This window comes from Aspergillus steynii, assembly GCF_002849105.1.
Source record: "Aspergillus steynii IBT 23096 chromosome Unknown P170scaffold_5, whole genome shotgun sequence".
Classification (NCBI taxonomy): Eukaryota; Fungi; Ascomycota; class Eurotiomycetes; order Eurotiales; family Aspergillaceae; genus Aspergillus; species Aspergillus steynii.
The window spans coordinates 461,768-477,145 of NW_020194402.1; the positions used below are offsets into that span (position 1 = coordinate 461,768).

Here is a 15,378-nt window from a genome sequence, read left to right on the forward strand (position 1 = left end):
ACATAACAAAGTACAAGATGCTTTGGAGGAAGGCGTTACGCGACATCATGGCTTTTCTGACCACAGAAGTCATAATCCCTGACCGTGCAATTGATCTAAATGATGTAACAGGTAATCTGTACATCCACAATGCATGAACTTGAGCATCATTGAGCCAAGTATTTTTCTTGTAAACGGGATTGCAAAAACAAAAGTTCAATACGGACCCATACCTCCTTCGGCAAGGGAGGACCCACTCCGCGTCACTGCCGACAGGGCTCGGCATTTTGTTCCCGAAAAAGGTGGCTGCAGATGGCAACTATCATGAGACCTCATGCCTTACATTACATGGGATTGAATGTCTTGGATTGAAGTTTGTTTAGCGCATGGTCATGCTTCTTTTCAAAACCAGTAAGCGACTTGACCTATGCGCAGGGGATAGAACGATTGGCACCATGCGACAAAAGCCACCCAGTCATCGAGGAACATGTTTGGCATGTGCGGAAAGAGTTTACCTGCACACTACCGAATTCAGTATGCGAAGATATGATTCACAACAGAAGCGCGTTTCTTGATATAGACAACTTTGACTTTATGATGTCAAGACTGTGCCACACCTTATCAGGCAGGAGGACACTGGAGGCCACGTGCGGGGTTTGTCTTTGGAGTAAGTAGAGCGGAGCGGTGAAAAAATTGGAATTTCGGCATGTTATTTCCTCTAAGGAGTCTGCTCTAGACAGATGACATCAGTTCTAGTCGGAGATAGTGGGTATCGGGGTCTTCAGCCCTGGTGGTCTCGATCAATATGTGGCTCTTCAGCGGTAGGTAGACAGCTTTATATTGACTGATCCTCGAAGTTGAATCCGTACACAATATATGTGAGACTAAACCTTTGAATCTGACCAATATATATGATAACCACAATGTCATACGGTTGGTACTCTGTCCTTCGTTATGACAGTCCTCGTGCTAACAACCGAAAACTCAGATTGGATCATCGACGGCGGCTATCTCCCACGACCTATCCTACGAGTAGGAATACGAAAGCAACTAGCTCAACGATCTGCGGAGATAACGGCACCGTCTCGCGGGGGTGCTTATGAAAAGAAGATGAAATTCGTGGCAGATTTGCGCGAGATGCCTATAGCCATTGACACCGATGCTGCGAACTCTCAACACTACGAGGTCAGGCCTGGAGTCCTAGAGCATTATCTTGGTCCAAGGTTAAAATACTCATGCGGCTTGTATCCTGAAGCATCAACTACTTTAGCCGAGGCTGAAGAGGCCATGCTGGAATCCTATGTTGAGAAGGCGGATATTAAGGATGGGATGTCGGTTTTGGACATGGGGTAAGTTCTGATATTTTAATGAGCTCCTCAGCCATAGCATTAACTTTTTAAATTGCAGTTGTGGATGGGGAAGTGTTTCCATTTACCTAGCCCAAAAGTTCCCAACATCTATGATCACGGCTCTTTCAAATTCGAAAACACAAGCAGAGTTTATCAAGCGACAAGCTGAGGGGCTCGGACTTGAAAACATCGCCATTGTCCTTGCAAACGTGATCGATCACGAGTTTATTGCAAGTTCTTTTGATCGTATAGTGGCGATTGAAGTTAGTATACCGAGGGGTTGGATTTTGAATTTGGAAGCGACTCAGAGCTAACGATGTATAGTCCTTTGAGCACATGAAGAACTACCAGGAATTGCTAAAAAAGCTCTCAGGCGCCCTAAAGGTATCAGGGAAACTATTCGTTCAGACCTTCTCGCACAAAGACTCGCCCTATCACTTCGAACTGGACGATGGCTGGATGAGCAAGTACTTTTTTACCGGAGGAACAATGCCATCGGCAGATATGTTTTTATATTTCCAGGATGATTTGCGGGTGAAACAGCAGTGGTGGGTATCTGGCAATAATTATGCCAGGACATGCGAAGTAAGAGGCTCTGCCTGAAACTTATGTTCCCTCGCATTCCGGACCGCTTCTAACTGACTGCGACCTAGGACTGGCTGAAAAACTGGCTATGTGATGTCGACAAGCTATGGCCACATTTAATTGAGACATATGGAAAGGAAGATGCTTCAAAAATGGTATTATCGGTGGCAGGTATTTTTCATGGCCTGCGCGGAGCTTTTTGCATATGAGAACGGTGATACTTGGGGAATCAGCCATTATTTGTTCGAGAAGTAAAGCAGTGGAGGCAATTGAGGGCCATTTTTCATTTTTCAACTTTGTGTCCGAGCTCATATGAAGGAATAAAACATGATATTCATGTATTCTGGGCATAAGAAGTCATTAGTTCATCATAGCCGATTTCCCTCCATTGTTCCGAACCGAAAGAAATGTGGCAAAGGTCCACTCGACCCAGGTCAACACCAAATGCAACCCTTGAAGGCACAACCTGGGTAAAACCACCGGCCAGGTCAAGTCTGGGACCTTCCCTCTGCTGAACTCACTGTCCGCGACTTCAAAAGGGAGATTAGCACCAAGTTGTTCGACAGCAACCTTGAAGCCGCTAGTGAACGCATCTTCATGAAACCCAAACTTCGTCCAAGCCCCTGCATAGCTGATTCCACGGGTCCCTTGAATCTCAGACAGTCGGGATTGAGCTTTCATAGCACCAATAGTAAGAAGGGGATGTAGATAGGAATAAACTCCCTGGATGGTAGCTGAGTCTGGAGGATGGAGCGGATTTAAGGTAACAAGCACATCGCCATATTTGGAGGCTGGAATGCCCTGCAGAATGTTAGAGTTGTACGTAAGAGACACCTGCGTGGCGTGTCTTGTTGTTTGATAGTTCCATGACGACCATGTTTTGCGATTCCGTGGCATTAAAGCGGTGTCTGAGTGCAGGAATGCGGTGTTCCGAGAGGTCTCGAACTGCGACAAAATGTTGTATTCCTTGTCAGTACACGAAGGTGATATAATCGACAGCGCTTGGAGTGCATGGGTCGCTAGGATAACATGATCATATGTTCTTTTAACTCCATGCGCGGTGATGAGCGATACGCGACCGGACAAATCGTTGGTAAGAGATCGAATCGGGGTGCTGAGATGCACCCGGTTGGAGAGAAAATTGGCCATCATAGCTTCAATATAAGACTGTGCTCTGTATTTAAGTGTGCGCCACTCCGGGCGCTGAGAGATCGTGTCGATCAAGTGGTGGTTCCACCTAGTGTTAGCATGAGTGAAACTGGCAAGGGAAATCCATACGAGGTCATACATAAAAAGGACCAATGTGATAATTGGAAACTCCAAGGAGCATTTATGGGGACTCGTACTCCAAATAGCTGCAGTCATTGGAATGAGGTAACTCTCCCTGAAGAATGTCGAGTAGCCTTCTTCGTCTAGATACTCCCCAACACTGACCTCGTCAATGCGAGATGCGTGATCGCTCCGTAAGACGTCAAGTGCAAAAACATTGAATCTGACTATATCAAAGAGCATGCGCCACATTTGCCAGGAGAAGAGGTTGTATCTCTGCGCAAAGACGGTTTGGAGAGAATTACCGGCCCACTCAAAGAGGCCCCAGTTCCGCGACACACTGAAGGTCATTTCTGACTTCTGTGTGGGAATGTTGATCTCGTTCAGAAATGATATGAAATTTGCTATGACCCGCGTCAACAAACCACAAGAACGGATAGACAGGATCAGCAACTTACGGTAGGTAGCTGTGTTTAGCACTATAAACCCAGTATCGACGTACGTATGCTCTTTTCCTTTCTTGAATCTAACAGTGTTGGTATGTCCCCCCAGTCGACTATCGGCCTCATATAGGTCCACCTGGTGCGGTGAATGGCTTTTTAGTGCCCATAGCGCAGCCATGCCAGCCGCACCACTGCCTACAATAGCAACATTTTTGCTGGCACAAGTATTTGTTAACTCATGGTCATGATGTGTTTCACTTGCCAGCAAGTACCTTTTGCGACTTTTCATATTGGAAGTAGTTTGTGTAGCCTGGACTGGTAAACAGACACACTGTGGATATGAGGGGCGGAACTTTTATTAATATTTGCGAAAGTACTATGGCAGCGACCATTGATTCTCAGACCCGTTTGTCTATGGATTAAATATGCCCTGCAGACTGAAGTGTATCTCGACGCATGAGTTACCCCACCATTCGAAAGCGCGATACAAAGCTCTGCCCTTTTCAAAGATGACGACTGCTGGACGCCTTGCATTCATACAAGAGACATCGACAGGTACTTTATCTACTTTCGGAAAGACCTCCTAGCTTCTGAAGTTTATCATTCACCTTTGAAGCTCCAGGTGGCAAAGAATCATGGTAATCTGTAACTTGGAATGAATTTATACTCGAGGAAAGGAGAAAGCGTAATTCCTACAAATTAGACCTCGAGCATATTTAAACTATCCGGAAGGAACTAAAAAAAAAAAAAAAAGAAAAAGAAAAAGAAAAAGAAAAAACTGATTCTTTCCAAACAGGGAAGAAGAAGGTTTATCACATTATGGGGGAATGAGACATAACACGGGGTCTTCGACTGGCTGCGAGTATGACGTCCCCAAGGATACCCTCGTGAAATCCAGCTTGACAATAGCTAAAATAATACTACGGACACGGGGTGTTAGTAACGGGAGACGAAAAATTGCAAGGACAAGACTTACAATCCATATCCGCTTGAAGGCCTCCATTTCAGCGTCTGATCTTTCGCCGTGTTCACGAAGAATTGACGATTTGATTGTCTCCCAGTTGGAAACGAACTTTTCCCGCCACAGCCGAAGAGCTTTCACGTAGTTCTCCCCGATTTCATCCAGACTGTCAAGCTCCATACACTGCTCAGAGCCACGGCTCATCGAGTTGATGAGCTCTGTATTGCAAGGGAGATAACCCCCTGGGAAGATGTATTTGTCAAGGAAATTATCGAGAGACTTTGGTTGGGAATGGAGCTGGAGCTGACTTAGAACGAGTTAACTATTCAGTGTATGAGCAGCATACCTTCTCGATAAAGGTAATGGATTGTATGACAATCCGTCCCTCAATCGGATTCAGTAGGTTGTGCAAAGTGCCGAAAAATTCGTCAATGTACTCCTTCCCGACGGCTTCAATCATTTCAACAGAGATAATTCTATCAAAGCCTCTCTCTGGCTTCCTAATATTTTGGTAGTCACATAAGACATAGTCAATGTTGTCTTCGTAGGACCTTCCTTTAATCAGCTCCTCTCCAAGGATCTTCTACTCAATTGAAAGAGTCACGACTGTCACTCGACAGCCGGTCAAACGGACAGCCTCCATGGCGATGAACGCCCACCCTCCTCCGATATCCAGTACATGGTCCGTCGAACGAATATTCGCTTTGTCGATGATAGTTTGTGCTTTTCGCCTTTGGGCTGCTTCAAGCGGCTCATCCGGAGATTCCCATATGGGGCATGAGTAACACATATCCTCCGAGAGAAAAGCCTTAAATAGCGCTTTTGAGGTATCATAGTGGAAACTGGCATTTTGGAAAGCATTGGCTGTATTGTTGATCTTTCTTGTTACTTGGTTCCACAAGCGGAGTGGCAACTGGACCAAGGAATTCACAGTTGCCATCGATGTCCAATTACGGATATAAATCTAAGTATGCAATGTTAGTAGACATTTGAAACCTCAAGGGCAAGCTTACCCTGAACAGCGACACCAAGTCAGAACATTCAATTTGCTGAAGCATGTATGCTTCAGCGACTCCCTAGGTGAAAGAGCTCATTAGGAAATGTTCGTCAAATGGAATAAAAATGCGCACAATATCGAGGTTTTGACACAGCTTTAGCCAAAGAGTAGGGTCGTCATGCACAACCAACGAGGCCTTGAGCACCCCCGAGTCTGTACACTCTATATTTCCGACCTTGAGTGCTCCCGACCTTTGTTGACTACAAGCGCCTTTCAGATGAATATCAATTGCTCCATTCTGGATGTTACTCTGAAGCATCCGTAGCAAAGTATCTCTGATGTACGGAGCTGCGTAACTCCCAAGAGTATTAAAAGTTGCCTGCATGATGATAACTGTCGAAGACGAGCTGGGAAGATGAAAATAGAGATATCAACTTCTCGAGGGCGGAGATTTGGGTCGATATCTGGCAAATTTCATAAATATTGGCTCCGGCGAAATGGCGAGAGATTACGTCATTCTATGGAAAATGGCAGGTTTGGATACATGTAAATCAGCAACCGGGAAGAAACCTTAGATAGTTTTGGAAAGCCGTACCGCAGGCTTGGTGATCGAGATTTGTAAGTGATTCAATACGTTGTAACTTATGAAGCCCTCGCTGTTGTCAAGATATGGGTGTAGTTTGGTTGTTAAGGGAAAACATGCATATCCTTCTGATAATGGAAGAAGGTTAACCCTGTGTCTCCCTCAATAGGTAAGATAATATTTCTTACAGTTGTCATGCAGGCCTTTGCATTACAAAGGGCGTCGGTTCACTTTCCAAAATGCCCAGAGAAGTAAGGGGTAGCAGATCTGATGACACCGATACATGTGCAAGATGGCTATCAGAACCGAATCGTAAGCGTTTCTCGCCACTGCTACCATGTACCCACACACGTAGAGGCGAGGGATGAATGATTGTCACATTCATGGTGTGATTGGGAAACTCAGTGCTACATGGAATAATGATAAAAGCTGTCTTACGAGAAATATTACTATGGAGGGAATCCCGAATACGGATCTCGAATAACAAACTATCTTAATGCAGGATAATAAGCCTAATCTTTCAAATTATACATCACAGAATACTTGCTCATAAGTCTGTAATGCTGTTTATAGGTTCCTCAGCAGGACCGCAAAGAGTGATCCTAGCAAAAGCATGATTTCCACATCAAGTAACCGCACGCTGCCCCATGCAAAAGTCCGAGCTGCTATGATTCTGAGAATGGCTATTCCATATTTCAGTTGGAGATTCGTAGGCCAATTCAATAAAACACACTGATCAATCACGCAAATGTCGGATATAGACTGCGTTGGGATTGGGTCTGACTTTTGCGTCTTGCGCAACCAGCCCAACAGGTAAAAGAGGAATCTGCCAGAGGAACGAGACTGGAGATCTTCTGCTGATATCTGGTCTTTCATCCGACTGTATTGGATGCTTGTGGCGAGTTCAGCCATGTTTGTCACCTCGACCAAAGGATTCATGGAGAGCGACTCCAGGAATGACACATCCCCACCGGAACTGTTTAAAGCCGATAGCGTATAGAACTTTGGATCAATGACGCGAATACTGACATGCGAACACCTCTCACTGTCAACTGCTGTTGCCGGGGGATTCATCATCAGAATAGAAGGCTCAGTGGTTCCGGCTCCATGATACTGTAGGCTCAGTGGCATTGATACCTCGCTAACAACTGCGTGCAGATATTGTCGAAAGGCGGACTCGAACAGCATCTCGATCACATTGGCTTGGCGACATATTGTACCTGGAAGCGGTTTTGGTAGAGTCCAGACTGTGAGTTTCTTTAGGAAATACAACTTGGCAGCTTCGTAAAGAATGCGAGGGATGGTGAAGAAACCAATCCATCCATGAAAAAGAAGAAAGACAGTCTTTTGGATGCGGCCTCCAAGCAAAGAGACACTGATGCCATTATTTACCGATCGGATACTGGCGGTTAATTTTGCTTGTCCATCGGATGTAGTGAGACTGATCCTAGTGTTTATGCGTTGATCATAGGCGGTATCCAAAGGATCGATTGTTGTTAGCGAATATGTACCAGATCTGTCATTGAAAGGTAAAACAGGGAATTGTTTCTCCAACTTCCCGAATTCAATCGATTCTCCTTTCTTCGATGTGTTAGATGAGCGCTGGCGGCGGCATGGTTCCAAGAAGTACATATGGCGCTCATCGAATGTGTTGTTAACCTCCAAGATAGCAGCAGATAGTGTGAATTGGTCCGAATAAAGATACCAAAACGAGACTGGGTTAAACGAATAACCAAGGACTCTTGGGACTGTCAATAATATAGTATGAGGATAGACATGGGAGCCAAGGCCCTATAATAGGGACTTAGAATGATCTTGCAGGCTTTTTATAAGGAAACGCGCACCTGTTCATTCAAATACGACTCCAGCTTCCGATCCAAGGATAGATCGTGATTACGGTGTAGATAGTCAGCTGCGTTGACTCTTATCCCAGTGAGTCCTAGATTAATGACACGCCCCCGGCATGAAGGCTTGCCATTCCACCTAACTGGAATTGCTACCCAGAGATATGAGTAATCAAAGGAATGGACCGAGGGAAACAGTCTGGTATGTTTTACCCTGCATGGGTAGAATATAGGATCTGGGATAGAGTTGGTGTTCGCGACCGGGCGGCTGTCTGTTGAAGGCATTTCGACACCCATCACAGCAAAGAGAATATATAGCGCTATCCAGAGGTGTGAAATAGATAAGATGTGTCGTTTTGTATAAATTCAAGCCACGCATATAGCTAGGTGTTCTCTATGTAAATTACGCAGTTTTCCCTCGATTCAAAACACCACTACTCACCCGGAAGAAGAATTGGCCGAGGCACATACTGTGATCATAGTCGCAACATAGACTTTAAGCGCGATGCACAACTAAGTTAGAGAAGAACGTCTAAGATTGAAATTTCATGAAGCTGTGTCACTTGCTATTTTTCATGAGGTAATGTCTGAGAAGATTACTTCAGTAGTTACCCAGAAATGGCGCACCTTTCACCCATTCTTCTTCCAAGATTTCTCCCAAAACCCAGCGTGCCAGGCTCTTGCGCGAAAGGTTAAGGCCGCCCTTATGACTCGGCCCTGCATAACCAGCCCAGACGGGAAGCCCAGCCGGTCCATCAGTCAGATGAGGAATGCGAAAGATCGTCCAATCTAGGTGCGAAGCTTCCTGGGCCACCGTCTCGGCTATCCGAACCATTTCTGCGTTTCCCTGTGGAGCAAAGAGTTTAGGCATCATGCCGTAGATTGTCAACTTCCAACTTCCAACATCTTGATCTTCGACCCAGTATGACGGCGTCGACAGAGCAAGGAGTCGTGTAACCTTGTTGTTCTCCATTGCCTGGATGACCGTGGGGAATGAGTCGGCGATAGGCGTATCCATGTTCCGAGTGACAAGGGCTGACGCGGAGACGTATGCGCCAAGGAAGGAGACAACTGTGCTGACACGGTGGGCCTTCATCGCTGAATCCAATGCGGTGTAATCCGAGAGACCTCCTGTAACTACCGTCACATCTTGGTTCGATTTGACGTGCTGTGGAAGTTTGGATGGCGATCGAATGTAGAGAACCAAATGAGGTGGGTTGGGAAGTTCTAGGGCCTCCTCAATGAAGGCAATACCCGATCCACCTGCAGAGCGCCAGACTGAGTTAGTTTTTGCTGAAATACCCACTCAGTGGATCGGCAATTTTCTGGCATTCCAGAACCCCTTACCTGTTGCGCCAAGAACAAGGATACTTTGCGAGTCCATGGCATGCACGGTGGAGTAATGACAGGAGAGTAGGTTAATACTTCAGATAGACCTTCAACTGATCAACGAAACGAGTTATATACATTTATCGACGCCATGGATATATTAATAGCCGCCCTACTCCGCAACTCGCATCTCGGCCCCTCGCAACTCCGACCCGACGGGTTAATAATGGGGCTATGAGTGCTTTACGGGCTTAGTAATTGCCCTTAACCACATTCCATTAGGTTCTCAAGAGAAGCAAAAGCTGAATAATAGTGTTCCGTTGTGTAGAGTAAGCTTAATAATGGCATTGACCTGACAGGGGCCGCGCATATGCACGTTGCCTTACCTGATAAACCATGTTCCATTGAGAGAATACCAAATGGCAAACTAACTAATTAGGTGTGCTTAAGCGTCGCAATAGGAAGGAAACAGCTCCGCAATGCTAAGCAAGGAGATTCAGTGCCAGCCAATTCTCAGACTTCCAAAACCTACCTTTGAGCCTGTAGTTTGAAACTTTCAAACCACACGCCCGAGGGTCATTTTTTGCAGTATCTGGTTGTATGCTCCATGTGGACGTATCCTCATCCTGATATTATTGGCTCACGATTAAGCATCTGTACATGCAGTCATTACATTAACGCAGCATCATGACCAATAGAGGAAGGCGCACAGGATAAGGCAGTTGTTGACGAAGATCAAAATCCAAAACGAGAGTCCGTTTTTCTTTCACCTGACCATGCTATTTCCATTCTATTCTATGGATCTATACTGCGTTTCCTTGCAGCTATATTCTGCGTGGATGAGGAAAAGACTATTCTGTATGACGTAGCTACGGAACAGTGTGATCAACAAACCCATAATCATATACATTGCGTCGTGGGAGCAGCGTAACGGTCGCAAATACTCAAGATCACATCAATATTCCAGACCATCCATATACAACATGACTATGGCAAAGGCGACAGAGGCGTTATTCCCTTCCGATGATGACAGGCCTCGCAAACCAAATAAACGTCAAAATAGAACAGAAACATTGGTCCCTCGATGGCTGAAACGGATTCGATGGTTCAATTTCACTATGCTCGTTACGATCCCTCTCGCAGCATTTCTCCAAGCTCTATGGCTTCCGTTGTACGGGAATACCCTTAGATGGGCAACTTTGTACTACTTTATGACGGCAGGGTCTGTGACTGCTGGATACCATCGGTTATGGACCCATCGATCTTACGCTGCATCGAAACCACTCAAATATTTACTGGCAGCTTTTGGAGCGGGAGCCGTGCAAGGGTCTATCAAGTTCTGGGCGAGAGAGCATCGAGCTCACCATCGCTATACGGATACCGATCGCGACCCTTATAACATCAAAGAAGGCCTTCTCCATGCTCACATCTTATGGGTTCTGACTGAGCAGCCAAAGAAGAACAATAGAGTGGATATTTCGGATCTACACAGTGATGCTAGCGTTATGTACCAACACGAGTACTACTTCCCTATTGCGCTGTTTATGGGGTGGGCATTACCGGCTATAGTGGCTGGTCTTGGATGGGGCGATTGGTACGGAGGATTCATATACGCTGGTGCGACGCGAGCCATTGAAAGGAGATATATACATACTAACATCGCATGTCAGGCATTTTACGCTCGTTCTTGGTCAATCAAGCAACCTTCTGTGTGAACTCTCTGGCCCACTATATTGGCGACCAGCCATTTGATGACCATCGATCCCCTCGAGATCACCTTCTGACTGCGCTCATTACGCTTGGAGAGGGATATCATAACTTTCATCATCAATTTCCGTCGGACTATCGCAATGGGACTGACTGGCACCAAGTAGACATCACGAAGTGGATGATCAGGACATTTGAAATTCTCGGACTAGCGTCCAATCTGAAACGCTTTCGAGAATCCGAGATCGAGAAGGGTCGCATTCAACAGACTTATAAGATACTCGACAAGCGAAGCAGTAGGCTCGACTGGGGCAAGCCGCTCAACCAACTGCCAATCGTTCAGTGGAATGAGTACCAGGAGCGATGAACAACCGGGGTCAACTGTTAACTGTTATCGAGGGGGTTGTTCACGATGTTTCAAGCTTTGTTGATGATCACCCTGGCGGTGCGGTTATGATCCGTTCGGCTATAGGAAAAGACGCCACATCCTTATTCAACGGGGCGATTTATGACCACTCCAATGCCGCCCGAAACGTGCTGCTCACTCTTAGGATTGCAGTCTTACGTGGTGGTTGTGAAACTATAGAGCTGAATTGAAACTCCCATCAGGGCACGTTGGGTCAGCAAAACATAGCAACAGCAAATTATTGCCAAAGAGCCGTTGATGATCTGGAGAGATTCGCCAAACCTCTCAACGGGGAGATACTGAAACCAGAGGATATCAGTATAATTTGCGGGGGTGATGTTTAAAAACCGTAGTAGCACTTACATTGAGACTAACGACAAAGACTCCAAAAACGGCAATCCAAACACCAACATTTATATCCTCTCTCCAGTATCTGAGGACGAGACCGGTAGCTGTGAGGTTATTGGCAAGGAGCACGCAGTACTTAAAGAAGTAGTTCCAGCCAGTTGCGAATCTATAACAGTTATTGCTGTCATGCTTTGAATCCAATATTGGCATATCAAAAGACCAAATACTTACCCTAATGCAGGGTCAACAAATCTGGTAGCATATCCACTGAAGCCTTTGCTCATGGGGGCAAAGATGGCCATCTCAGCGAATGCAGTCATGATGGTATACACACACGTGCCCATGAGAAGGTATGCAATCAATATGCTAGCTGGCCCTCCTGAGGCCAAAGCCTCACCACTTCCGATTATGAGGCCTGTACCAATGGAACCTGCGATCGCGAACATATTAACATGGCGACTCTTGAACCCTCTCTTCAGTTCTTGTTGGGGCTCCTCCTCGACAGTCCCCTCTTCCAGCCCCTCCTCCTTCGTGGGCATTTGATTGTTGCCCAGCCCATTGTTAGGCGCTGTGATTTTGCCTTCTTTTGGTGGCATCGTATATCAAGAGATGTCGTTTGACGAGATGATGAAACTCGGCTTGAGGACGGGTCGTAGATTGAGCCATGAGAAGAGGAAAGCCGGCCTCAGTCTATATAACGCTCTAGAGCCGATTGGGGTTTCTACTTAGTAATGAAAATTCAACTAGATATGGGGTTATCTGGGGCGATCCGGGGTCTCCAGCTTATCTGTCGAGGTCTTAGCGTTTCGCCACGAGGGTGATGTCTGTCGGCAGGGCAATCCGTCGCGGGAAAGCAAGCCGATAAAGCTGGAGACTTGCAACTCCATCCCGGTCCGGTGTTGGTTGGGTTCCTGCTGCCAATAAACCGGAATTTATCGGCCGTATATGCCTAACTAGCCTACTAAAACTTTGTGACATTTGGAGACTAGTATCTAAGCCATCGATTTGACGTGATATTTACTCCGCGAACTTTCCTGAACTGTTTATCAACTTGAGACAAGGTAACCCCTCATGTAACCCATGGTTAGCAAATAATATTACAATATGATTTGTCAGGACTTAGACCATCGAAGAGCTGGGTTATGGTTTTTGACTCCTACCTTTTGCTGCGATGACCATGAAAGCGGTACTCGGTCAGATACAGCGGGCAAATAGTAAGCTCAGAGTAAACCTGGACCATTTCCTAATTATGAGAAATATGTGCCGAGCGAGGGGACTTTCCTGAATTAAATCGTCGACTGAAAGAGTTCTACAGAACTATTTACTGAGTGGCGTATCCTCTTGCTTTGACGGGATGTCAAGGACGAACATGGTGTATCTTGACACCTCGTTGTCATGCAAGGCAAGATTTGCTACACCATTGTCTATTTTTGTACGTATGGCTCCTTTTTAATACAATCTCACGTATGTAGGTAGCAATATGGTCGTGATCTTGAGTCCCTGCTCCCCAGAACGGACGACTGGTCGTGACATGAAGAACCTAAAAATATTGACCACGCTTTCCATGACAAAAAACCGTTATTTGAAAAAGGCTGTATTCCGTCAAATGACTCCGCTTTATTGAAGGCTCCAGTGAGTGGACTAGTATGAAGTCCAGGGCAGGAAACGTCTACGGATTTCGCGACCAAGCCTAATTCTCTCGGCACTTGCACCACCCCTCCCTTCGAGAACTGCCTTGTTTTCAGTAGCTCTTCTGGCCAAGAAGGGCAAACATTCTTTCAAATCACCATAGCTCATTGACTGTCAAGATAGACATGTTAGCTGTGACAGGACAGGATATATTACTCTGGAAAGCATGTAATCTCACCTTGATAACAAGAGGGAATTCATCTTCAGTGACTATAGATCCCGCAATCCAATTCGTGAGGTCGTCTTTCATTCCTGAGATAGTGTTAGCACAAGGTCACGGTTTTGGTCCGATACTCGAGTAGCATAACCTACCATAAAGCTGACCGAAAGCAATGCTTCCGGCAGCCTCGTTCGAAACGACGAGTTTTTCATCGTCCCTTCTACGATTTGCCAACCCGTACGTCTCTAACAGTTTGATCCCGAGATCAATGCTCTGGGAGTTGTGTGTCGCAAAAATAGCACCGATCTTCGAATGCCCGGTCCCTTGAATGTCTTTGTGCACGGTTGCAAGCGTTTTCTCAATGCCGTAGTTAAAACTGGCGTCGGTCTCTGCCTTCGTTCCCCAGACGGGCCCCGGGCCCTGGCGACCTTCTTTGGCCCACCTCTCACCCTCGGTCTTGATATATGCTCCCCTGACCTGCTTGAACAGAAGTTTGTACCCTTTCTCTTGAGCTCGGACAATCTGCTGGTCAAGGAGCTGAGGATAGCGACGAAGGTAGGCTTGAAATGAGGCGACACACGGGGCAGGTCCATCTAGGGCGTTATACTTTTGCATGAGAGCATCCGTTAAGCTGTCGATAATAGGTTGATACCAGGTTTGTTCAGCATCGATAATAACGCGCACATTCTCTTCGCGTCCGAGTTTCATAATCGTGTCGAGTATCCCATACAGATCCTGTAGCTGCTGGCGATCGGAAGACGTGACTTGCTTTCCGTTTAGTGCGGCTTCCCAATCGCCGTCGTGAGGTAGACCAGGGTAGGGCACATCTCTGTCTAGACCCCTTGCCTCCCTTGATTCAAGAATTGCATCCGAACCATGGAGCAAGGCGACAGGATGTGGCAGAAGTCCAGTCACCTTAATTCTTACCCACGAGCGGTTATCACCGCTAGTTGCGCTGGTGTCGGGGTAGAACTTTCTGCCTAGCTGTCCTTGAGCCTTAATTGACTCCAGAACATGCCCCACCTGGACGCGGATCAACTCGGGATCTTTACTTGTCCCATCCAGTTCGGCTTCGATGTTGTAACCAAGGAGAGTCCCAATATGCTCCCTACGAAGAGCTTTGATCTTGGGGATAGCATCCTCTGTGGTCTCTCCGCCAAGAAACTGATTGAAGAAGACATTCATCACGAACAAATGTGTGATGGACGAAACGATGGGGATTCTTGATAGGATGTTGTAGAGATTCTCACTCATATCAACCCATGTTGGCGAAGAGCAGAATGCAAAGGCCCTATGATTGGTTAAGCAAGCAATCTTAATAAGAGGAGTCTATCAACTTACGTCCAGCCTGTGATAAGCTTCCCGAGAGGAATCCTCGAAAGCGTTTGCACATCATGCGCATCGGCAGGCTCCTTGTCACTGCTACCGTTCACCAAGAGCAAACCAATGATGGCAGTACTTGTGCCACCAGCAAGGAATGCGACTTTCCTTTCCGTCTTTGGAAGGCTCTTCCACCTGGAAGCAGCGGTTCTCCACAGGGCTATGGCTTTTGGTGCTGACGTTGATGTTAACCGAATCGACTGCTGTCGGGCTGCCATCAGAGCGAGCCGTGATGGCAGGACGGTTCTATGTCTCATAGCCAGGGGCATTTCCAAGGTATCGGATCCAGTTTAGATGGTGGGCATGGACAACATAGGGTGCGCAGGTTAGTGCGTTCTCCCTTTTTAAC

The 15,378-nt window shown here is 46.5% G+C and overlaps 7 protein-coding genes across 7 annotated transcripts; 2 read left to right on the forward strand and 5 right to left on the reverse strand.

Annotated features, from left to right (window-relative positions):
* Window positions 1-902: 902 nt before the first annotated feature.
* Window positions 903-2,168, forward strand: P170DRAFT_496485 (SAM-dependent methyltransferase; the record flags this gene model as incomplete). The annotated part of the gene is made up of 6 exons (XM_024854099.1): window positions 903-912; window positions 968-1,328; window positions 1,387-1,591; window positions 1,653-1,913; window positions 1,982-2,008; window positions 2,055-2,168. 6 exons carry the CDS (start codon window positions 903-905, stop codon window positions 2,166-2,168), a joined length of 978 nt encoding a protein of 325 aa, XP_024702930.1.
* A 105-nt stretch (window positions 2,169-2,273) lies between these two features.
* P170DRAFT_476312 (NAD(P)/FAD-dependent oxidoreductase) lies at window positions 2,274-3,914 on the reverse strand (the record flags this gene model as incomplete). The annotated part of the gene is made up of 4 exons (XM_024853335.1): window positions 2,274-3,150; window positions 3,202-3,586; window positions 3,641-3,840; window positions 3,898-3,914. 4 exons carry the CDS (start codon window positions 3,912-3,914, stop codon window positions 2,274-2,276), a joined length of 1,479 nt encoding a protein of 492 aa, XP_024702931.1.
* Window positions 3,915-4,437: 523 nt separating this feature from the next.
* Window positions 4,438-5,968, reverse strand: P170DRAFT_476313 (S-adenosyl-L-methionine-dependent methyltransferase; the record flags this gene model as incomplete). The annotated part of the gene is made up of 6 exons (XM_024853336.1): window positions 4,438-4,545; window positions 4,602-4,883; window positions 4,933-5,169; window positions 5,221-5,550; window positions 5,600-5,662; window positions 5,717-5,968. The coding sequence occupies 6 exons, from the start codon at window positions 5,966-5,968 to the stop codon at window positions 4,438-4,440; spliced, it is 1,272 nt and encodes a 423-aa protein (XP_024702932.1).
* Window positions 5,969-8,542: 2,574 nt separating this feature from the next.
* P170DRAFT_437429 (NAD(P)-dependent oxidoreductase) lies at window positions 8,543-9,451 on the reverse strand. Its single transcript, XM_024849363.1, has 2 exons — window positions 9,358-9,451; window positions 8,543-9,273 (listed from the first exon to the last, which is right to left on the reverse strand). Exons 1-2 carry the CDS (start codon window positions 9,392-9,394, stop codon window positions 8,612-8,614), a joined length of 699 nt encoding a protein of 232 aa, XP_024702933.1. The 5' UTR covers window positions 9,395-9,451; the 3' UTR covers window positions 8,543-8,611.
* Window positions 9,452-10,322: 871 nt separating this feature from the next.
* On the forward strand, window positions 10,323-11,643 carry P170DRAFT_447564 (acyl-CoA desaturase; the record flags this gene model as incomplete). The annotated part of the gene is made up of 3 exons (XM_024850888.1): window positions 10,323-10,956; window positions 11,010-11,383; window positions 11,446-11,643. The coding sequence occupies 3 exons, from the start codon at window positions 10,323-10,325 to the stop codon at window positions 11,641-11,643; spliced, it is 1,206 nt and encodes a 401-aa protein (XP_024702934.1).
* A 169-nt stretch (window positions 11,644-11,812) lies between these two features.
* On the reverse strand, window positions 11,813-12,300 carry P170DRAFT_313421 (uncharacterized protein; the record flags this gene model as incomplete). Its single annotated transcript, XM_024843264.1, has 2 exons — window positions 11,813-11,966; window positions 12,032-12,300. Coding segments are annotated over 2 exons (423 nt in total), but the record flags the coding sequence as incomplete, so codon positions are not given.
* Window positions 12,301-13,441: 1,141 nt separating this feature from the next.
* P170DRAFT_360625 (FAD-linked oxidoreductase) lies at window positions 13,442-15,247 on the reverse strand (the record flags this gene model as incomplete). Its single annotated transcript, XM_024844424.1, has 4 exons — window positions 13,442-13,600; window positions 13,668-13,741; window positions 13,784-14,940; window positions 14,991-15,247. The coding sequence occupies 4 exons, from the start codon at window positions 15,245-15,247 to the stop codon at window positions 13,442-13,444; spliced, it is 1,647 nt and encodes a 548-aa protein (XP_024702936.1).
* Between the last annotated feature and the right edge of the window lie 131 nt (window positions 15,248-15,378).